We start from the raw sequence: 24,925 nt of genomic DNA, 5'->3' as shown, positions 1-24,925 counted from the left end.
ACGGGAAAGATGCCATAATTCTTCAATTTAGGCAGAGGCTGTGTGCTCCCCGCTGCTTGTGGACTGGCAAGAACTCACATGTGGGCTTTGGTGGCCCAACAGGTGCTGGTACATTCCATCTCTAGCTTGGCACTAGGCCTTCTGGAGAGGAATAAACAAAGAAATGACTGTCTCTGGAAGATACTATAAGAAATCCAAGCTTTGAGAACTAGCCTTTGAGTTTCAAAGCTAGGGAAGATATAGATTCTTGTGATCTAGGATTTGTTTTTCCGATTTTTTGAAGTTAATGCCAAGAATCCAAATGGTTTAAACTGCTCTAAATATTTCTCCCCATTTGGCCTATATTCCATTTATAAATACATGTGCTTTTCTGAAAAAACAGGATCAGTTTCTGTACATGAGAATATCTTAATTATAAAAATTCCCACTTGGATTCTCCTGGTAACTAAATTGATTAAGCATTCTGTTCTGAGTTTTGAGATGTATATTGTATTAAAGAATTGGCCTTAAATCCTAAGACAAACCTAAGGCACTATAAGAGAAATTTCAATTTGGGGTTAAGTATCAAGGCTTTTGTGATGGATTGAACTATTCCTCTAACTGCTTATTGGAAAACCAGAGAGCTATGCTCTAGACCTTTCCTCTATGGTATTGTTCCATTGTTTTAAAAAGCTGAATAAACATTTGAAAAGTACTAATTTAGAAATGTATTTTTTTTAGATTTTGCATTTGCGAATAATGTAGACAAGTAAGTGATTTTTTAAATATTACTTTTATTATCAGATTTATTTCATAATGGTGTTGATACCCTAAATCATTCCCATTTCCCAAAATAGATTTTAATGAGTTAAAAAATGACTAACTCTTCAATAGATATGAAAAATTGCTATATCTTTCTGTGATAAATGAGTTTAGGCTATGAATTCATATTAGAGTTATCTAGGTTTTTAATATTATTATAACCTAAAATAAATGAAAGTGTGATTTGATACATAAAAGAAACTTAAGAATGATTAGCTATTGCAAATGAGGATCTTTGCTTTCCTTGTTTACTGTTCCCCTAAATATACCCAGTGAAAGCAATTATTAACATTTTATATTCACTGGAATTTTCACTTTCAAATCAAATCCTTCATTAAACTATGAAAAACATTTCGAATTTATGAATATTGATGAATTTAAAAACCATTTTTCTATTTAAATTTTGCACTTAGGAATTTTTTCTTTGGATTCAGTTTTGAAAAACATTATTCCAAGCACATTAATAAAACATGTATAATGTAGAAAATAATAACTTTCCAATAAAATGTATATGATACTAAAATGCATGATATCTATAAAAATTTTAACATTTAACACTGGTTTAAAACATGAATACACGAATGTGTGAGACCTAAACTGTAATAGCTGATCCTGAATATGGTCGAAAACTCTCTTATTGAAATAAACAATATATACAATAAAAATAGTTACTTATCCTGAAAGCCATTTGTTGGTAGAGCTCAAAAGTTACTTGTTAGTGGTACTAGACTACTACAAATAACATAGAAGATGGCATTGATTCATTTAAATTAAAAATTAACTTTGGTCTAATTTTTTTTCTGACATAATTGCCATTTTTGCAGAACTGTGTTTGATGATCCAGAAGATGCTGTTTTCGTAAGGTCCATGAAGAGATCAGTAATGGCTATTACCTTTCTGAACTGGGACACAGTTCCAACACAAGAGGAAAAATACCTCGAAGAAGATAAAAAAGACACGGAACCTGCTCAAATGCTCACAGTTACAATAAGATAACCCCTGGTATTTCTAGAAATCCTAGTGGGTTTCAGCTGTATATTAAACTTCTCTGTGATTAAGCAGATTACGTATTTAATGTTATTTGGAACAATATAAATATAAACAGAAACATCGATAATGAAAAATAGTTCCTATAGTTTATGTTAAGTTTTTGTTGAAGTAAAATATGTATATAGAAATGTACACAAATCATAAGTGCTCAGGTCAAATTTTCAAACAATGAACAGTCATGCAACTGGCATCCTTCATCAAGAAACAAAATATCACCAGCACTCCAAAAGCATCCTCATTCTCGTCACCATTCCTATTACTCATTACTACTCACCCTTCAAAAGTAGCTCATGTTCTGATTTTAAAACCATACATTAATCGTGTCTGTTTTTAAAAGGCCTATTAATGGAATCATAGGTTAAATGATTTTTTTGGCTTCTTTTACTCAACATTGTGAAATTCACCCACGTTGTTGTTAGTAGCAGTAATCTGTTGTTCTCATTGCCATATAATACTCCCCTATCTGATGGTGCTTAGAACCATCACACTATAACACAGACACTGTAAAAGTGGAGCTGAAATCAAATCAGGCAAGAGATGAAATGTCACTGAGAATCTGTAATCTCCTTTTACCTGTGGGCACTTATGATTCTGTGCATAGCCAGAGTCTGAAATGCAGATATGGTCCCTGGCAGAAGGTTGCAGCTGAGAGTAAGAAAAAAGAGTTTGGCATTGATGTGGGTGAGTGGCTGATATCATGGCAAAAGTGATGACGTGTGCCTTCCAAGATTGTCATATAAAGAATTGAAATGCTCTCTTGCTCTTTCGCCTGGATCACTATTCTGCAGGAAGCCAGCTGCCATATCATGCAGAACTTGAGCAGTCCTCTGGAGAGGTGCATGTGGTGAAGAACAAGAGGCCTCCCTCCGAAAGCCAGTGAGGAACTGAGGCCTTCTGCCAACAACCATTTGAGTTGCAAGCACATCCTCCAGACCCATTTAAAGCTTCAGATGACTGTAGTACTGGCTGAAAGCTTCATGGCACCCTCCTGAGAAAGCCCAAGCCAGAACCACCCAGTTAAGCTGCTCCTTTATTTCTGGCCTGCAAAAACTATGAGATAACGCTTATTGATGCTTCAAGCTGATAAATTTTGGGGTAACTGGTTACACAGTCAGTAATAGAAAGTAACACAATAACCCAGCATAATCCATTGTGCTAGAAGTATTTGTTGTATGTAAGGATGCCTTGTGAAGTCTCTGACAAGCTCTGAGAGGAGAGTCATAGCCCAGTCTTCAAGGGTTCTTGAATAAGGCCACACCATCCGCAGCAGAAAACTCATCATGTTCAATTAGCAGTTCTTGGCATGCTACTGCATCCATTCTAGAACTGAGAGTCTGACCATTGATCATTAAGTAACAGATACATCAAAGCTACACATCATGACCCGACTATATCAGATCCAGCAAGCAATAATGTTGGGTGGGCGTGGCAACAATCCACTTCATGATAGAAATGGTGTATTTGGGATCAAGTTTAAGCTGGCCCATGAGTTGCATGAGAAGTATTAATTTTTAATTAGATTAAAATTAGTTCAGAATTAGGTATTGTAATCTCCAGGTTAACCACTAAAAGAGTAATCAAAAAATGCATAATCTGGTATTTTTAAGCCTATAATCACTGAAAAGGATGAATAATCTATTCGTTATAAAAATAGGGCTAGAAAATTTTACTTAACCTCCGTTTTAGAGAACTAATGGAAATATTTCATTTGTATGAAGAAAAAAATGCTTTAAAAATGTACTCAATACTGAATGTTTTTATTCAATAATGAAGGGCTACTAAGTGGCTGTGACTGGAAAACACCATTTGGGGAGAAATACAAAATAGAGAAGACATTATCCTTACTTAAGTAACCCCAAACTCTACCAAAATAGAACACACATTTGAGAGGGTGCTTTTAATTAAGTTGTTTTAAACAACAGAGACCCATTCAAGCTGGCTCAAGTGAAAGCATATTTATTCCACGATCCAAAGGATATCTCATGACTAGGAAACAGAAAACACCGATATATAGATCTCAGAGGGTAGTGGCTACAAGCTGGGGCTCTGGAATCAGACAGACCTAGCTCAGCTCTTCCACTTACTAGTTGTTACTTGAACAATTTACTTTTCTCTAGGCTTTAATTTCCTATTATTTATAATAATTATTGTGGTTACCTCACGGAGCCTCAAGGATTAAGTTAGGTAATATATGTGAAGTGTTAGGTAGATAGGCTTTCTCAAAGTAAATGCTTAATACATGTTAGCTAATACTGTTATTCTTAACCCAAGAGCAGTTGTGCTCGTAAGGACTATATCTGGTATCAGACTGAATGTTTGTGTCCCTACAAAGTTTACATGTTGCAATTTAATCCCCAGTGAGATGGTACTTGCAGGTAAGGCCTTTGGAAGGTAACTGGGTTGTGAGGGTGAAGCTGTCATGAATGGGATTAGTGCTCTGATAAGAAATTAAAGAGCAAACTTACCCTCTGTTTGCCGTGTGAGGACACAGAAAGAGGGCACTCACCAAGAACTCGACAATGCTGGCACCTCCATCTCAGACCTCCAACCTCCAGGACTGTGAGAAATAAGTTTGTTGTATAAACCACCTTAGTCTATGGTAATATGTTATTGCAGCCCAAACTAGGTCACCTGGTCTTCAGAGAAACAGAATTAACTGGATATATGCATAGAGTGAGAGCAATATTTTTTTGAAGGAATTGGCTCATGCCACTGTGGGGGCTGGCAAGTCCAAAAATTGTAGCGCAGGCCAAGGCAGACTAGAAGTTCAGGCATGTGTTGATGTTTCAGTCTTGAGTCCGAAAATCATAGGACAGGACAGCAGACTGGCAGGCGTTTGTTTGTTGGGGCTTATTTTTGTCTGTAGCTGTTGGTGTTTCCATGTGGCTGGCTTCTTCAGCTCCAAGACTAAGATATAGGAGGCAAAGAGAAAACCCAGAGAACAAACCAAGTGTCATTTAGTAGACAGACCCAGCAGGTCTGTCTTTGTTTGTTTTATATGTAACATCTAGGGATTTTAGTTTTACTTAGGCAGAGGAATAGGGAAAAGAATATCTATTTCATCTTTCCAGAAAGAGAAGTGTATGCATGATTTTTAAAATGTAGCTGAATTTGTTTCTTTTTGTGATTTATGGGGTTACTATCATATTGAGGAAGGCCTCCTTCATACCAAAATCATTAAGCATTCTCTCATGGTTTCTGGGATTTAAATTTTCACATTTAAATTGTATCCATTTGAAATCATCCTAGGATTAAGTAGTTTTATATGAATTTATCAATTAACTAGCAATATTGCCCTGAAGTGGCCAATTATGTACTTATCTTAAATATTCTAGCTAAGTTATGATCACCATTTAAAAAGATGCCTTCATTTATAAAACTAGAACTTTGTCTTTAAAAGAAATAGAAACTAAGTTAGAGCTATCTTTTGGGGGTAAAAAAATACTTCCTGTATATCTACTGAAGAAATTCTTATAAGGAAGAAATAATTTGCTTTCTACTAAATTAAGATATTGCTTTTTGTCTATGCAAATGATGCTTTAATCGTATACAATGTATTGGAATAGGAAGACTATTATAACCCTGTAGGTCCTATTTTTGTTTGAGAAAAATTTCTTAATGGCATTGTGAAAATAATTCCAACATGGTAAAAAAAAAAATAATTGAGATGACTACCTGTTTTGATGGTAACATTATGGAAACATCTGTTTTAGGTTATTTATGACAAAGGAACTATAATCAGAACCAACCTCATTTTCTCTTAAATCCTATTTTATGGTCACCTCTTCCCTTAAATACATTTGTGGAAATTTTTTTTTTTTTTTTTTTGATATTGACATGGTTTATACCTGTAGTTCTCTTTGGACACTGTAAAAGTTCCTACTTATGTCAGTTATAGCTGTTAGCGAGTTCTGATTCACATCGACATTCATTTCAATGAAACGGAAAATTACCTCTGCCACATCTCTTGATTTTCCTATTTCCTTCTGCTTTTTTTTTTGTAATTCTCCATGGTATCCAAAGATAGGGAACATAATGATAACACAGAATGATGTCCACGCAAACACACACCAAAAAAAAAAAAAAAAAAACCATTAAAAATCAGGGAACTCAGGTAAAAAAACATATTTGTAGGCAAGGACAGCCTGGGAGGATTATTTTACTATCCAAAGATAAATGTGTATCTGTGTGTAAATGAAATACCTTGAAGAATGAAGGGTGGCTTGTCATGACTGACAAGTTCAGACACAATCTGCCCACTGAATTCATAACCAGTTACATCCCTTAAATCTGAACTTACTCTCATGAGGCTTTCCATAAGCATAATGGTATAGGGTGTGCAGGAGATATATGTAAAGTTTGGGGCTGGGAGAAAAGAAACTGAGTGTAAAGAAAAAGAGAACCAGCAAGATAGAAGAATTTAATCAGTGAAGTGAGGTAAGAATTCTTGTCATATTGATTTGCAATTACACATATTAAAATAATGTTTATTCTGTTCTCCAATATTTGCTAAGTTTCATATTTGTTGAGTTCTCTAACACTTCTCTAATATTTGCCAGCCCCTGACAGCAACAAACTATGAAACGAGATGTGAGTTGGTTATATTAATAGGCACAATTTATTTTACAATCAACAGAAACTATGAAACACAGCACTATCTTCAGCTATCACATTCTAGCTCTGTTTAAATACTGCACACTCGAAAGACTGATGCCAGAACATTCTATAAATGACAGTTATAAATCAGTTTCTGGACAGGAAGGGTCGTAGGAAAAGCTTACAGGAAGATAAAATTCAGCCTTTCAAGTGAAATATGGCACATGAATTAGTTTTATGATAATTGTGGAAACAGTATATTTAGCCATTATTTAATCAAAAATTTTATGATACATTTTTTTAATGTACATGCTGAGATAACTCTGGCAATGCCAGAAATTTGACATTTCTAAAGGTACAAATACTATAGATGAAACATCACTGCGGGAACTACATAAAGATCAGATTGCTCAAGATAATTTCTATAGAAAACTATAATTAGCTGAACTATGACATAGTTCTTTTAACAAATAGCCTTTCTTCATTTTGTTACATCCTAATAAGCAGAACTTCACTACTGTAAATGCTATTTACATGCAGTTTATTCACATATAAGTTATGGTTCTTTTAACTACCTATATCTGTGGCTATGAGTTTTCTTTCCTAAAACTCTTCTCTGTCCTGCACCTGTTCTGCTTTCCCCTTTGTTCCCTAGAGCCTGTATTTCTTCTTTAAGGGGATTTATTTGCCTTTGAGAACAATTGCTGGAAAGCTGGCCTCAGAAGGGAAATAGAAATGTTTCTCCTATATTTTGAAAAAAAAAATTTTTTTTTTCCCTAGGACTATCTGTCCAATTATAGAACAGAAACCAGTAGAAAATTAGGGCACAGTAGACAGAACTTTGCTGGAAAGCTCTATTCTATGAAATCCTGCCACGGCGCCATGCAGGTGTCACAAGGCAATAGGGACACAGTCACAGGAGTTTTCCAGCTATCTGCCAAGGTGAGCAGCATCCATGCTGGCACTGGCTCTGTCCTTCACTCCTCCGATACCTGCAAGCCTGCAGTAGCATCCTGTGAGCACTCCGACCCAGCATCAGACTGAAGAGACTCTTTTTCCCCTTCCACTGAATCCTTAGGACCACAATCTTCTTGGGAGATTTTTGTTTCAGCCTCTGACTGCTCTTCATTAACACAATTAGAATTGACATCAAGTTTGCCATCTGACAAAAGAAGAAAAAAAAGTCATTTGTTCTTATGTGCCAGATACTCTGCCAAGTTCTTTACATGTATTAAATTATTTAATCCTCCTAACAACCAATGAGATAAATTATTATCTCTATTATCATTATCAGTATTTTACAAATGGGGAAACTGAGAAGAGAGACATTTGGTAACTTGCTCAAAGCTTCCTAGCTTGTAAAGCAACAGACTGGCATGTGGATTCAGGTCTCTGGCTCCAAAGCCATTGTCGGGGATCTGACAAAATCACCATTCGAATGCAGCTTTGCCATGAATTAGCTTGATGTCTGTGGGTAGATAACTGCCTGTACGAAGTTGTCTTTTTTACCTACAAAGTGGGGGATAATAAAGCCTATCCTATGTTTGTGGCAAATAAAGGTGTCTGTAACACTTAGAATAGCATACGGCGCGTGCCGATGGCTACCAGCTGGGAGTTCCCACTTCACCAGCAGCCCTATTCTCTCACATGGCTTGTTTAGAACATGACGAGCTGTTATTCACTGCTCAACACACAGGACACAAATTTTGCCCCCAAAAAAGGGGAAAGCATAGCAGTCATTTATTTATACAAATTAAATTTAATTTTGTACAAGTCATTCAATCCCACTAATAGTGTTTCTCAACTAAGTGGTAAAGGGGACACGGTCCCTTGAGGGGTGAAAGTGGAAGTGCTCAGTATCAAAGTTACCTGTGCAACATTTTCCATCTCCAATATGCGAATCATTGCTGAAGCGACTCACTGTTTCTGATGAAAATGAGTTATATATTTCATGAAGAAGGGAGAAGAAAAATACTATGGAACTGACTGCCCTGACACTTGTAGAAATTTAATCTGTGCATTCACAGATCTGCAATTTAATTTGTAATTCATAAATATGCTCTGTAATTTCACCTGCAGTTTTATAATTAAGAAATTTAAAAGCTTCCAACCCTAATTTCTTTAGGTAGCCATGAGGGGACAGTTAATTATTCCTGCAATTCAGAGATTTTAAAATCTTTTATGAGTAGAATATGAGTAAATATTCACTGAAGGTCCCACTGCTGCAGAGCAGTCTCAGGAGTCAGAAAGCAGAATGTGGAATAAACTACATTCCTCAGACTTTTATGTCTTTTGCTTTCCAGTGACATCTAGGCTGACCACATTCTACACATTATCCCAAAGATTCAAAATAGCGACATTTTTAGTGTGATCCTTATGTTGGTCACCCCCAAGCTTCCTTGGTCCCCAGAGAAGACTCAGTTCCTGAATGCCCTGTGTTAGTATCACCTATCTTCCTCCCCCCACTAGGAAGCATAATGAGCTCGGTTTTTATATACGTACTATTCTCCTTTTCACTCTTTTCTTTGGCAGCCTCCAACTGTTGTTTCTCATAAATGTCCTTGAGATTCTTACACATTTTCTTATGTGCAAACCAGTGTGTTTTCTGGCAGGTTTGATCACAATATATTACCTGAAAACAATTGTAGGTTTATTTTCAACAGCTGTGATTCCAGGACTTTCCAATTATGACATTAAACCAAGAACTACGCTGTAAAAATGTTGTTTTCCATATTTAAAAACCATGATGTGTGTATGTCTATTGATTTACATTTGTAATTTTTAGCTTACACTTTATTACAATAATGGGTATATAACAAATGGTCTATCAAAGATTCTAACAAATGATTTATCTAAGAATCTACTATTTGCAAGAATGGGTACCGTACAATGACAAAGAAGGTACCATTGTTATCCCAGAGGAAGCTAGGGTTGAGATAGAGCAGGATGGGGCAGCATGTAGGGAGGCAGACACCTAATGATATAATTTATGTCCCAGTACAGGATGTAACAGCAATGGGAGCACAGAGGAAGCAGTGACTCACTCTAGCTGGAGAAGTCAGTAGACAAAGAGATGGATAAGAAGCACTCCAAGTGCAGGGAATATCTTGTACAAAACTTCAGGAATAGCAAAATGAATGATATATTAAAGGATAGCAACCAGTTTTTGTAAATGGAGGTTAGATTTTTGCAAGATTATATGCCAGGCATTGTGCTAGCCCTTATACAGGGATGGTGTCACAGACCGTATCACTGGCCCCAATTCTTCACTCTTCCCTGCATCCATATACTTTCTCGCGTTATCACAAAATTCTTTTCACTGAAGGGGAGGAGAATTAACTTTAAATTTGGCCAAAGGAAAGAGACAGCATGGCAATTTCAGGAGTCCTCATGTGTTCTTGCTCACTGATACTTCTGCCATCACCATGAGGACATGCTTAGCCAGGCCCGCTGGTTGAAGGAGGATGAGAGACACACAGAACAAAGTGCTCTGGCTGAGCCCAGCCAACCACAAATGTGGGAGAAATAATGACTGTTGCTGTAAAAACTTAATTATGGAGTGTTTTTATATGCAGCAATATGCTCTTTACAAAGATAATTCTGGCAGAAGTGGGTAGTGTAGTCCAGAGCTTAAAGGTTGGTGAGAGTCAGAAGGGAGTTATAGTTCTACAAGGAAGAAGAAGAGATTGTAGTTAAAGTCAAGGTCAGAGGATTTACAAGTGTATATTTATGAACTGTCCAATGCTAGGTTCTCCTATCTGGATCAGCCTCCATCCCTAATGGATAATCTTTCTCTTGTTTTCCCATAGGCATTCATTTATTCATATCCTTTCTTTCTTTGGGGTGGTCAGCATAGATGTTGAGGCAGCCTGGGTGTTTGGCACAAGATAGGGCACAGAACTACATTGATCCTATAGTTCTCTTCCAAATTACTTTTACGTATGAGATATAACATTTTATATCTAATGTATTAGAATTTATTAGAAAACTAATGTCAACCATTATATTTAAGGAATATTATAACTGGATTATAAACTGGATGAAATCTAAACTCGATGTCTATGAACTTCAAAGAGCTGCTTTCTTACCATTTTGCATACTGAGCATCTTTTACTTGCTCCTTTTTCTCTGCAGGTGGTGCAAAATTCAACATCCATAAAACCCACCTGACCAGTAATGGCTTGGGTAAGTACAGAGAATGCAGTAGGATCAGAACCCTAGAGTGGGATTAAAGAGGAGAAAAAACACTCTGAAATTACCATAGAAATACTGACATGACACTCTATGAACAATGCTGCCTAGAAGCAGACAAGCAAGAGACAAAATCATTAAGACCTGAGATCACACAGACTTTACCTACGACAAAATGATAAATACCCTTTTGAGTATACCTTTTTCTACACAGAGTATGTGGGAGGTAAGTCGTTGCTCCAAATACTGAAAGAGAAAAAACTGGCCCTATTTTAGAAAAAACGTATTTTCAATTAAGATTATTCAATAAACCCACAAAGATTTCAGTTATAGGACAATGAAGTGGAATTTTCTTAGAACATTGTTTTACATTGTTCTGTCTACTCAAAATAGTCAAACGAAATATTTGAAAGATTTAAGAAGTATTTTAAAAGTAGCACTTATTTTGAAATTTTCACGCTCCTCCTGAAAACAAATAATGACTGGATTTCCTTTCCTTTAAAGTGCTAAGAATTCTCTTTTGGAATAAAGATAGTAAAATGGTAAGGGAAAAAAAAATAGATGAAACGAAACCTCAGAAACCAGATATTTAAGTTAATAACTTCACCAGGAATGCAGGTCTATGGCGGTTGTGCTCAAATGATGGTGTGCCTCAGAGAATTTGTTAAAAGTTCACATCAATCCCGCCATCCCATACTTTCTAAATTAGAACCTCTAAGGATGTGGTCGATGTACCTGCATTATCACAGATAATTCTGAAACATACCAAAACTTGGGGAATTACTGGTACTTGATGCTACACTAAACACTTATTAATCTGTATAATCTTTTTGCCTTTAGAGTAGAGTACAGGATTAGACAACAGCCTAGTCTACAAATCAAGAGTATGATATAATCAAGAGAGTATAATATACTCAACAGATTTACAATTACATTTTTATGTTCAAATATTTTTTTTTTCACAAAAGTGACTGAGACAAGTTCAAAATCCTCCCCAAAATAGGACTTTTGTGGGAGTCTGGACACAGTAACATTCTCACAGATGTAACTGAAGACAGTATAAAAACTAAAAGATATTTTGCTAGAAGCATGGCTGTTAATGTGAACTACTGCTTCAGAAAAAAATTGATGGCACAGCTGAGTAACCACAAGGAACCTTTCTTGCCACTACTTGATGACAAGCACTCTTTCTTGCTATATAAAATCTTGTCATCTACTCTCTTAAATAACAATCTGTTTAGGTCCTTACGTCCCACCATGAAAGGCTATCTGGGACACTCACAACCACGAGCATTCCAGGTAAAGTTTTCCAGAGAGCAGAATATATGTCTTAAAGAAAAAACATTTTTAAAGAGAGAAATTTTTCTAAAATGCATTAAATACTATCTTATCTTTATTAATAAACCTTTTCTCAATGACTCAGATCACTAGGATAAACTATCATTATACTCCATAAATTCTAACTACATTATTCAATGATATAGGGCTGAGATCACGAATTGTTGCCCCCCTACACTGACCTGCCTTGACTCTTTTTTCAGTACTCTGGGCTGCTACTTTTAGTTTTTGTTTCCCCGCTTGAAGGCAGAATGTCAACTACCACTTGTTAGGGCTGGAAATACCCCATAGCAGCCACTGCTAGTTGTTTCTCTGATAGCCATTCCCCCAACTTCCTTACTAATAGAATTCTGTTCAGTGCAGCAGTGTTTAGACCAACCAAAAATACTCATTTCCTCAGATGCTTGTGCAGCTAAGAGTGGTCATGTGGCACAGGCAGTGGGTTTCTCAGACAGCTTATGTTTTTCAGCTAGAAACTCCTTTCCCTTTCTTGCCTGCCAGGGATAGGAATGTGAGCTTGGAGGAAGAGCATCAGATGATTTGCAAGCATGAGGTCAAAAGCATAAGTGTGATAATCTATATGGCTAAAGAATATTGAGTGGAAAATGTTTGGGTCCCCAATCTATTTTTGAGCCACTGTGCCAGATCTGGTCTGCCTACCTTGGGGTTCTGAGTATAAGTAAATAAACAAACTCATATTTATTTAATTCCTGGTTGGCTGAAGTTTGATATGTACAGCCAAAACACATTCATAATTGATAAACTACTCTCATAATTTGCTAACTTTAATCTTCCAAAAGCTTAACCACCAAATAGTCAAGTATATTAAAAAGGGTAAAGCATCTCTATGGAAAATCATGGAGAGCTTCCATATAGAGATCAATGCATGAACTTCATGAGATCACTGTCTGCTCGGGTCTTTCTTATGTCATGGTTCTGAATAAGTGAAGTCTTAATGTATAAAGGAGCATGTGGAACCCATTTCTAGTTTTGATTTTTCCCACTGACAAGGATATAACAGCCTAGAGAAGACAGAGAAGAAACGACATTGCCAGAGGAAGGGAAGAAGCCATGGATGGGACTAGTGTCAGAATCAATTTCTTGCCTAATAGATAAAAGCTGATAAAGGATTTGATTGAAATGTATAAAAGCATGACTGGTGTAGAGAAGGTGAACAGAAATCTATTCAAAATAGTGAAAGGAGAGTGTCTTATGAAATACTACTTAAATAAATAAATGACAAAAAGGCAAAAAGAAATTTAAAGAACAGATAATAAAGTTAAAATTTACTTCCCATAGCTATAAAGTATAAATAGATATTTTTTTCTTAGAGAAGGAAAATCTTTTAAGAAGAGGCATTAAGGAAGAATATAAGAAGCTGGGACATGCTTTGAGATTGTTTATCAGACATACAACGAGCCTTCTCATTACTTCACACCTACCCTGACCGGAAATCATCAACCTAGACAATCAATTTGTGCTTTCATCTAGTGTGGGACTTTGAACTGTTTTTTCACAAACTACAAGTGAATATGTGTGTGTCTGCATTACATAGCAGATGTGTATCCATCTTTACAGGTTTCCAATAGTTATTTAAAATGTAAGTTTTCACTGTAACTATCTATATTCCAACAAAGGGAAATACTGTTTATTAAACCACGAGCTACATAAATGGGAGAAAAGGATCAGAGAATGGAAATGGATAAACAGAAACAGGGTTAAGGGGCAGACCTATCTCCATGTTTATTCCTGAAAATTTTCTAAAGTAAATAATTATTGGTTTATTAAATAATTACTTAATACTAAAGGAAACTTGCCTTTAATTGTACAAAAGTAATTATGTCTTACTGATAGAGTTAACTTAGTTATTTATTAAGAGTCTTACAATTTCAACAGGAGCAATGCTTCGCACCAGCTGCTGGAGGAGTGTAGCTTCACAGTAAGGAAATTTTCTGATACTTTCTCTAATGATCTTTTCTTGATATATCGGAAAGCCATCAGAAGGTCGGCCTTTTAACAAGCTGAAAGATATTTTTTAAAAAGTAATTGGAGTTGAATCACTAAGCATTTCCTCCCAGCTGAACCTATGAAGTTTTGGCAGTTTTCTTCTTTGCTACTTATGATTTTCAGTGTCTCTTCAAATCACCATGATAGACTCAATTCAAGCTCCACACTAGGCTAGGCTTTATCAGGTTTAGGGGCCTGGTGAGGTATTTATAAAAGTAACCCCTGCCATAAAACACACTAAACACTGTTAGCAGACTAGCCAGTTACTTATTACCCTGTCAGTTATCTGTACAAAGAATGAATATTCTCATCACACCATGCCCTTCTGCTTTAGTTCGCTTTTCTCAGTAAATCTATAAGATAATTCAATCCCTGATGGTCAGAAAACAGGTAAAACAGCTCTCCCACGTAGAGTAATGGAAATACACAGTGTCATTATGGGTCCAGAGCAGCAACCAATGGCATCACATACCTATCTTCACATCTGGAGTTGGGCTACCTTCTAGTTATATGATCTTATGAATACTATTTAACCTCTCTCAACCTTAGATTCCTCACTTGTAATTGAGATAACAAAAGTACTGTTGTAAAGAGCACAGAATGGAATAATCCCTCAGTCTAAGTAAAAAATTGTCCCTGTTTCTTGCAGACTAAATGTAATTCCAATGATAACAACTGCTGCTAAAATGCTTAAGCTTTAAATCTATCACAAGGCTTCATATAATAAAACATCATCCATATGAGTATATTTTATATATGACATGGTAAAAACAGTACCTTTTGATCAGAGTGTCCAGTTTATTCTCTCCGTCTTTTAAGAAGTTAATACATTTCTGAAGGATACAGCTGATGTAATGCATTTTCATAGCCAATACTTCATTCATGTCTCTTTGCTTCATACATTTCTCACAAATCAAATCCATCACCTTGTAACATTTATTCAGAGCTGCTTCTTCTGCCAGCAGAGGATTCTCATTTATAAGCATCACGATCTAGAAGAAATTCTAGTGAGCTTAGAAATCCTGTGGGACTTTTCCATGTAAAAATTAGGGAGTCAATTTTAGTGGCTTTCAAAAGATTACCAAATAAAGTCTTTCCTACAGTCATATGTTTACTATGTTAATTCAAGTCAGAATGCAAATTACCACTGATCAAAGTTATAAAACCAATATAGAAAAAGATCTTGATATTCTAGAATCTCTTGAACTCTTTGTCAAAGTTATCATATGATCTGCCATCTAGCTAAACCACGGCATTAGCATGCTACTTGGAGTCACGGCTTTATCGTCTCTGATAAAAGCACTTTTACTAAGAGAAAGATGGCATAATTTGCACACCCTTTCTATATAGAATCAAATTAACAAGCAAAGTAATGCTAATTAGTTAACATTACTGAGCTTTAGAATTTCATGGCTAGAAAATTTTTTAAGAAAAGGCATTAAGGAAGAATATAAGAAGCTGGGGCATACTCTTTAATTTGTATTAATTACAAGAAAATGAGAATTTTACAGAAGGCAGTCTAAAAATAAAAGGTGTATTATTTTCTGATTAATTACATTTCTCTGTGGAAATTTTCCTTATATCTTCAAATCATCTATAGCAATGAGAACAGGTCAAAGAGGAAAGCAAAAATAGCTTTAAATTGAGGAATATTAGAGAGTTATTAAATCTGATGTATTATAAGTCCCATAGTTCCCATATATGCACGAATTAAGCTCAAATTTAGTGTACTGAGGAGTATCTTTTTTTTTTTTTGGCTTTGTTATTGGGTAGATTACCTGCAGTAAGTTTGCATTGGGTAGTTGTAAAAATTCCTAGTGACAGAACAGTAATGTAAACATGTGTAACATGGGCAGGATTGTATGCACAGAGCAGAAAGTCAGTCAGTATTTTTAACCTACGTGTCACAGCTAAATAACTGTCCTGGGTAATTAAATGTTAGGGAAGAACAGGTAGCAGATTTCATGAATTAGATCCTTTTCTTTAGACATGAAGAGAGATAATTTGTTAAGTAAAACCCAGGGCCTACCCTCCTACTTGGAAATTTAATATAAAGTGTTCTTGTGAAACTAAAATATGATTTTTAACTTATTTTTGACACTACTAGATTTATACATAACCTACTTAAATTCTACTTAAAATATAGCACTCAATAATAAATTGTTAGAGTTCATGAAATAAGTACCATTAGAATCCCTGTTGGTCAGTTTGCTGACAACTTTCCCTACCATAACATATATCAAAAATTAACTTGTGGCAGAGAAGACTCATTAATTACCAGTTTATATTTCTGTGTTAACCACAATCTTTGAAACTGTTTGCTCAATATTTTTGTATACAACATTTATAATCAAAGCATAAGGTCTTAAACTTACAAGTAGGAATTCTTCAAAAAAAATCTCAAACAACCTAGATTAACGATTTTTTTTTGTTGTTTGCTAAAACATTAGGCTTTATTTTATAATATACAGCAATATATACAAAGAAAAAACGAAATGTAACCACAGCTCTACCATGAGCTTACTGAAATATTTACATAGCTACACACGAAAGAATAATATGTAAACTGGTTTCCTTACTTTAATCTCTGCAGCATTATAGTAATACATTTTAAAGAAAACCCTTACTTTTAATTATTGAGGAGGAATGAATACATTCCAATAGGCATAAAAGCCATATATATCACATCTCCCAAAGTGTGGCTACCTTAGAATATGTTTATACAGTAACATTTTGAATTCTTTTTATTTTTTAATTGCATTTAAAAAAAATTACCAGATCAATAATTATAGACTTAAAAATCATGTTAACAATCAAAAATGGGATCACTTGCACACATCTGCCTCCTGACCACTTAGATACCCTGCTCAACTCTGTTGTCATTTTGTCTGTGACTCTGGCTTATTCCTTCATAACCTCTGTATTCTGGGCATCAGCACAATTCCCTAAGTCCCTGTTGAAAATAAACATCCTTATTGCTATAGTAGCCACTTAACCTTGACGCAAATGTAGCTGTGTTAGATGCACTGCATTGAAAAGATGAATTGTGTATAGAGAAGCATTTCTATGCGTATTTTAAAAGGTTTTTAACTTTATAGAAAGGCTGGTAATTACGTTTTGATAATGCTCCCTATGAAAACTGATGCTGGCTTGAGAAGGAGTAAAGCAATGAAAATGGGCCACCACAAAAGCAACTGGGCAGCTTTTATGTGAAATGTGGACAAAAAAATAAGGTTTTCAAGTGAATAGACTATTTATACCTACAAAAAGCAAGGTCTGGTCTGAAATCATAGAATAGTCTCTCTTCTAAGACCAAGTGCTCTAAAAAACATACAATGTAGGCTATTTCAGTTTATATACCTTTTAATGTATTGCCTGTATAAATATGCCCTTAATCAAACTTATTCAAAATATATGCCTTTAAAGATAATCGGACATACAATAATTCTTAGGACATTTAACCCTGAGAGACTAGGTTCCACGTAAACATCAAATTACTCCACAGACTCGATTACTGCAATAATTGAGATTACTACAGTCTCAAGGGGTAGAAACAGATACAAAAGACGGTGAACCAGAAAATGTGGAGAACTTCTTCAAATCGATCTAAACCAGAATATCCTATAATGCTCAGGCTGAAGGGGAACAACAAGGGCTTCGTAAAACCACATACATTCTCTACATTTAGAAATATTGTATCCTTGGGAAAAATCCTGACTTCTAACCCTGGCCTGTCCCACCCCTAAGAGAAAGAGAGCCACAGAGAGGAAGTAGCTACTATTTACAGTTCTCTCTTTCCCTGTGTGCTGGGTGGGCAAGAACCAGACACAGAAAAGGCTAAATATCTCTTAAAGGTTAAATTCCAAGTCACATAAAATCTCCGCTAGAAATACAAACGTGATTCACAGCAGAATTTCTCTTTTGACCACTTAGGATCACAAGTGTTGCCCATAGCGATTTTTTTCAGAATGTAAAGTAAAACATTTGAGTTTTGAAAAATAAAAAAGGAATAGATTCTACTCATCTGTCTTATGGGAAAGACCTGCTCCTTTGCCATCTCTATCAATGGTCCAGAAAATTAATTTGGGTGAAGGGCCACATGACAGGTATTTTTTGTTGGTTTGTTTCTTGAGCTTCAAAGACTATACACAAAGGTAAGTATTAATAAAGTAAAAAGATTATATATAGTTTGGAACTTATATCTTCAAATGAGTGTTAGCCATCAAAAGAGTTCGTTTATGAGAACTATCCACTTATTTTAATGGTGTTCAGTATACTCCACAGTCCTTTTGTAATACACTCTAAGAAAATCTATTTCACTACATAATGACAACTAATATTATTAAGGGAAAACCTCAATTTTTGACCCAACTTATTGTCCTGCTCACCAAACAGCTCTGAATAACTAGGAAGACATATGATGGACACTAATTTTGACAAACAGCGGCATCATTACAGCACACGTGGAGTTTTCTATAATGTCTCACTAAAAAAATTATGTTCATTTGAATTAATTTTAAAAAATTATTTTATAAACAAACAAAAAGGCTGTATATAAAATACAAAGAAAATAGCAGTGAAAATAATTCAGAATAATTATTGGAGTTTCCCAGTTAAACCATTTGAACTTCCAGGTTGGTTTGCAAAGTTTGAAAATCTTTGTGAGCTGACTAATTATTGAAAGAATTGGATTACTTAAAGGCATCAAATAGCTACTTGCATTAAAAAAAAATGTGTTCATGACTGCATTTCAGAACATTTCTTGGAAGATAATTATTGTAGTGCATGCTGTTGATGCCCCACCCAAGTCTGCTTTACCAGGCCTGTCCACCAGGTCCCAGCTGCTGGAGTATTGGCTGTTATGGGCTCAGAAGTGCCTTTTTCTCCAGGGAACTGCCTACATCCAAAGAGAGCCACTTGACCTGGCACTAGCTGGGAGGCTATCCTTTGCCTCTGGGGACAGGCTTCAGCCAATGACATATGAGCACCTGGCTCCCTTGCTTCTCTGGAGACACTTATGGTCCAGAGCTCCCTATGAGATGAAGTGGAAGCTAGGCTTCGGCTAAGCCCACCTCTTTGCCTAACTTTTCTTTCTCTCTTGTCTGCGTCCCTCTCTTCTAGGTTTCGACTGAGAACACTCCTTCACTGGACCAAGTGAACAAGAGAGCCCATTGTAAGCTCTGCATCTACAAACCCAACTCAAGACAATTATGACCCTATATCAGCGAGGTTTAAACTCAGAATATTTAAATAAAAAGCAAATATAATAAACACTATACTACCTTGACGGGATGAAGGTTTGTTGTGGTGATAATTTTGTGCAGTGGGCCTGCCAACTTTGGGGGCAGTTTCGGCTCTTTATCCAGTCCCTGGGGTTTAGTGTAATAATCCAGTCTCTCTCGAGGAAAGAAATTGTTGATTACAGTCACACAATCATGTTGACCTTTTAACAGAAAAAGAAGAAATTTGTTATTTTATTCAAAATAAGACATTTTCCAATTTTTTCATTAATTATGCTGCTCTGTTTTCTTGTGAGGTAAACATGCATTAACATCTTTAATTTTCAGGAAGGAAGAGCACAGGAAGAAGAGGAAGAGAGATGTTCTGGGGAACATCTGTGAAGTCAAGGAATAATCTTTTAGAGACACAGAATGCATATGTATGAAGATTATGTGGATTATTAAAAGAGCAGTGTTCGACTTACAATTTATCCTAAATATTTTATAAACGTTGCTTAGTTGCTTGTAATTTAAATGTTTCTTCTTCCACCCCTACACCAGTGATGGTCATGATCCCCTAACCACATCTGGCTTTCTTTACATAGAATTTAAATTCATTCTAGAACTTTTTTATTATCGTTATTCTTCATATTAGAAAACTAATCACCCCTCTTCTTGAATTTAAGAAAAGCTTGACCTCCGTGTGAAATAAATTAGAGAAAAACCTTTTGCTCCCATAAGCCTGGGATCCACATTATGGCTTCTCTTAGATCCAGTACCTCTTCCCTGAGCCATGTCTAATCATAAATATGGTTCTATGAAAGCCAAACCTCCCATGGCGGAGCTGGTGGTCTGCATGTGTGTTGCTGGTGCCTACCTCTCTCCAGGTCCCTCTCGGCTACCTCTCTTGAGCAAAGAAGTGGCCATTTGGGCCAGCAGGCAGAACTTGCGGGGCACATTTGCAGGCAGGTCTTCTAGGACCTCCATAAGAGAGACTTACACTTCTTCCTCCTCGCTGCCTGATGAGGGCTGAGGGCCCAGCAGCAGAGTGGTCTGGGAAGCTCAGATGCCAGGGCTCCCGGAAAGTGGTCTGCCCTAGGCAGCCTGTGTGGCCCCTGCCCTCTTGTGCACAGTCCTGAAAGAGTCTGCTTAATCCTGCCGTCAAGAGGTGATGTGCAGAAGGACTGCACTGCAGGCTGGGTGGACCCCAGACTTGGGGCTGACAGAGGGCTCTGCTTGTCCAGGAAGACCTGGAGAACAAGTTCAGTGGCTTCCTGTTTGTTGTCTCAGCTGAGGGCAAAATATCTACTGGTTTGTTGACCCTGGGCTCACAGGTTTAGAAATGGGGCCACTTCCCTTCTCTGCTCCATGACCCTGTCAGCTTTACCTGACTGCCCAGGAGATACAGAGCAAAGTACCGAAGGGGAATCCAGCATCTTGAAAAACTATGCAATGTCTCTAGCAGAAGGCTACTTCAGTAAGAAGTGTACTGATAAGATTAATCACAAGCACCACCAAACCATAACCACAAACACCGAACAAGAACAAATTAAGCAGAGTAATTAAAGTATGTAAAAATATTTTCATGGATCAAAGAAAGAGTCAAATTTTAAAAGTTAATAGACAAAATGAAAGAGGTGATCCTGGTTACTATTTATTAAGAACTGAAATAGTAATCTAGAGATGAAATAAATGAAATATCTCAAAAAAGAAAAATTAGGAGATAGAAACCATAATGGAAGTGATGAGAGAGCTGAAAGACAGATACAAAAAATGTAATAGTAAAAAATAATAGAAACCATAGAAAGAAAAAAAATGGAAAAAAAATTAAATGACAGAAAATATGTCCCTGATTTGAAGGTAAATTTTAGTAGTGATCATAATATTTTTGGTTCAATACTATTTCTAAGTACTGAAGCTTCTTTTTTTTTTCTCTTAATCTTTATTTTATATAAAATAAGCTTTATTTTATATAAAAGTCAAACAATAATTGGACAGATTAAAAACCTGAGGTGCTCTGTTTAGAAAATGGTAGTCTTCAAGAAGGGAGAAAAATGACAGTCAAGCAAACCTACTGCAAGCAGGATATGAAAACAACTGCATCAAAATTAACACAGATAACTGTGTAGGAATTTACAACTGTATATGAAGAAACTAGAGTAGATGAAGACAAACTCTTGCTTCCTTAAAGCACAATCTAATCTACATCAAGCTTCAATGAAAAGATAAATGTTCCTACTGAAAAAAGAAAGGCGGTATAAAACAGCTCCCAAAACGTATCAAAATAGACATAGGAAGATCTGAAGATAAATGGGTGAGAGGAAAATGTGGAATTAGCTTGTAAGTATATCTTTTCATCAGTCCCCCAACAGTATAGTTAGAAATAGCCCTGTTAGCAGATGAAAGTATTTGTACATAACCTAACCACTGTTACAGGATGAAGGGTTTCTTAAAATTACACCTTTGGAAGGAGGAAAAAATATTACTTTACTTTTTTTCAAGATTAACCTTTTTCATTTTAAGTAAAAACAAGAAAAAACAGATTACAATTATCACTATTATTTCTTGCTTTGAAGGCTGAAGCTAATTCAAATAAAAAATAAAATTAAATAACTATATAACCTAGGAGACTCTTATAAAAATGACAAGAAAAAAAAAAAAGAAAGAAATCAATAGCTTTCTCTTTATTACCCGTAACCAGCTAGAAATGACAGAGTGAAGAAACAGTGGTAGGATTTATCTTTACAATATGGAAAATAACTACCAATTACTTCAAAATAAATTTTAAAAGAAGATATTTTAGTTAAATAAATTTTAAAAGAAAGTCTGACATGAAGGAATCTAATAAATATTATTGAAGGACCAAAAATAATTAAAAAAACAAAAAAACAAAAAACCATAGAAGTATACTAGATAACTGGATGGGAAGTTTTAAAATCATACAGATGTTAATTCCGGCAACTAATTACATAACCATTTAATAAAAGTCCAACAAGAACTGAAAAGGATTTGGGGAAAGGAGGAATTGCATTCAAAGAGGGATAACTGAGAGGACACTTGCTTTATTTTAAAGTCAATGTGATGAAAACAATATGGTATTAATATAGAAAGTGACAAACGTCTGTGGAAGAGAATATTGGATCCAGAAATAAATATCAATACATAAAAAAGTTTAACTTACTACAAAAGTGTCATTTCAATTCAGTGGGAAAATGTTGAGTGGCTTAATAAATGATGCTACCAAGATTAACTAAACATCCAGGGGGAAATGAACTCTAAAATAGTTAGAAGTACAAAAGAAAAAGTTTTTTAACCTGAAGGACATTTAGAAGAATATTTAACCCATAGTCAAGAAGACCTCTTTCAGCAAGACAAGAAACACAGAAGCTATAAAAGGAAAGCCAGGACCACTTAAAAATAAACTTTCTATGGCAGAAGTTCCCATAAAGTCAAAAGAAAAACAAGACTGGCATAAAATATTTGAGACACATTTGATAAACAAAGGATTAGCATCCATAATATACATAAACCTCTTCAACTAATTGCATAACCATTTAAAGAAAATGAGTAATGAATAGGAGCAGGCATCCACAGAAGAGAAAATATAAATGACCAGAACAGAACCTTAATTTCATTAATAATAAAAAAGGAAATTCACAATATAGCATCTTCTCAACTATCATGTTGGCAAAAATGAAAGCGAAAACACCCAGGTGTGATGAGGACCTTAATGTGAATGTGAATTGCTATGCCCTTTTGGAGAGCAATCTGGACTTGCTTTAAAATTAAAAATACACACCCTGTGTCTCAGCCATTTTTCTTCTGTGAGTATGTATTACAGATATTAATGCACTACCATGTAAAAATATAAGATCAAGGATCATTATTACATTATTTGTAGTGAAGTGATTACAAAAAAACTGCAAAATCTAGCAATAGGGGAGCTCTAAGTGAACTGTGGTACATCTATGTCTTGGTATATTAGGCAGCTGTTAGAATAACTGGATTTATTTTTAACTGCTGAGATGGGAAGGACTTCCACAGCGCATTGGTGAGTGAAGAAAACAAGTTTCAAAGAATATATTTATATGATCATATTTTTCAAAATAACAAAAATCTTGCAAAAGTGTGACTGTATATACACACATATGATATACATGCATATACGCACGCATACAAATATATGCTGTTCCACTTGAGGGGAATAAAGGGAGAATGAGTTTTTAAAAAAACTATATTGGAAAAGAAAATGTCAAGTCAAAGGGTGTAATTTTCTGTCTATGAAATTTGTCTAAACAGAGAATGAAAATTAAAATACAATGAAAACATTACTCTTATTTTAGGATGAGATTGTGGTCAATTTCAACTTTAGATTTTTATTAATATGGCTGTGTTAAGAAAAAGAAAAGAGCATTGTATTAATGGTTGAAAGAGCAGGTTCCTCCAACTTCAGCCCTGTGATCTGGGGAGTTACCTAACCTGTCTGAGCTCTGTTTGTTACATCATGGACATAATGAAAACTTGCACTTAAATAGAACTTCAGATTATCTTATTCTCCATCTTCATGGCACAGATCAGGAAACAGAGGCCCATGGAGGTGAAGGGATTTGCCTATGATCTTGTGACTTATTAGCAGTAGACACAAATTAAAATGAGTCTCAAGATCACTAGTTTAGTGTTCCTTTCTCACTGAACTGACACCCTCAAAATTAATTAGCTGAGAGGTGAGTTAGGGGCAACTGGAAAGCCCCTAACTATGGGAGATAAATATTTCTCTGAAGTCTTTACAGTAATGCCATACCTTTCTCAAATCCTCCTGAAAATGAATTAAAATAAGAATACTTGTTCTCACAGAGCTGTCATAAAGTGACTCACTGACTGTCTGACTTAACGAACAGTAGCTACTAGTAGTTAAGATAATTTGATAGTAAAATTTGACAAAATATACAGTTATCATTCCCCACAGCTGACTAATTCTCACTCTATCTCAACTTAAATGTAATTTCTCTCAAAACCCCCTCGGAACAGCATAGGAGATCCCTCTCTTTGATTTATTTCTATAGAAGTTTTAAGTCATCCCTTGGAGTATATTTCACAATACCTGCCTTGTTCACCACTATAATCAAAGCACCTAGAGTGATGTTTGGTATCCAGGTTGTGAACATTAAGTATTTGTTTAATGATTTATTAGTCCCCACAAGGCCACTTACTGAACTCTCAATAAGTCAGATATTTATAGCTTTGCTTTTCTATCAATGGATTCTGCTAACTGCCAATTCAGTGGGGCCAAAATACCAATGATCGAATATTCACTCCCACTCTCGTCTAAACCCCCTAAACTAAATTATATCCAGTAACAAGATTAACACACCAAGAAATTTTGGGCACACAGTAAATATTTGTGGTTGATGAGGATGATAATAAAGCAGCTATATATTATTATTAATGCTCCTTCCTATGAATTACATTATTGTTGTAATTATTACTAACAACAGTAATTGATGGCATTTATTTAGTGCTACATATAAAGCTCCTTAAGTCTATCTCATTTAATTTTTTCAATAACCACGTAAACATGTTATAATGAGGAAACCAAAAGTCAGAATCATTAAGTAACTTACTATAGAGTAGCACAGCCAGAATTTAAACCCAGGGCTATTGACTCCACAGGTCATATTCTTAAACATTAAGTTAAATCACTTCCCTTAAAGAAATAAAATATA

The 24,925-nt window shown here is 35.5% G+C and overlaps 2 protein-coding genes across 4 annotated transcripts in view; one reads left to right on the top strand and one right to left on the bottom strand.

Annotated features, from left to right (window-relative positions):
* Positions 1-4,156, top strand: part of LRRC72 (leucine rich repeat containing 72) — a 39,174-nt gene extending 35,018 nt beyond the window's left edge. Inside the window, exons 7-8 of the mRNA XM_011364546.2 lie at positions 721-748; positions 1,626-4,156. Of these exons, the coding sequence (XP_011362848.2) occupies positions 721-748; positions 1,626-1,797 (200 nt within the window). The 3' untranslated portion in view covers positions 1,798-4,156. The remainder of the gene's footprint in view (positions 1-720; positions 749-1,625) is intronic.
* Positions 4,157-6,257: 2,101 nt separating this feature from the next.
* ANKMY2 (ankyrin repeat and MYND domain containing 2) overlaps positions 6,258-24,925 on the bottom strand; it is a 32,785-nt gene continuing 14,117 nt past the window's right edge. The window contains exons 5-10 of one of the 3 annotated variants that reach the window (XM_011362860.2): positions 19,266-19,426; positions 14,761-14,975; positions 13,862-13,997; positions 10,536-10,664; positions 8,950-9,079; positions 6,258-7,609 (exon numbers count right to left, since the gene is read on the bottom strand). In XM_011362860.2, the coding sequence (XP_011361162.1) occupies positions 7,425-7,609; positions 8,950-9,079; positions 10,536-10,664; positions 13,862-13,997; positions 14,761-14,975; positions 19,266-19,426 (956 nt within the window). In that variant the 3' untranslated portion in view covers positions 6,258-7,424. The remainder of the gene's footprint in view (positions 7,610-8,949; positions 9,080-10,535; positions 10,665-13,861; positions 13,998-14,760; positions 14,976-19,265; positions 19,427-24,925) is intronic. The other 2 variants (XM_011362870.2, XM_023532866.1) reach the window with 2 other exon arrangements.

This window comes from Pteropus vampyrus, unplaced genomic scaffold, assembly GCF_000151845.1.
Source record: "Pteropus vampyrus isolate Shadow unplaced genomic scaffold, Pvam_2.0 Scaffold4, whole genome shotgun sequence".
NCBI classification, from domain to species: domain Eukaryota; kingdom Metazoa; phylum Chordata; class Mammalia; order Chiroptera; family Pteropodidae; genus Pteropus; species Pteropus vampyrus.
Note: the sequence above shows the minus strand (reverse complement) of the source record. Positions and strands in the feature narration are given on the sequence as shown.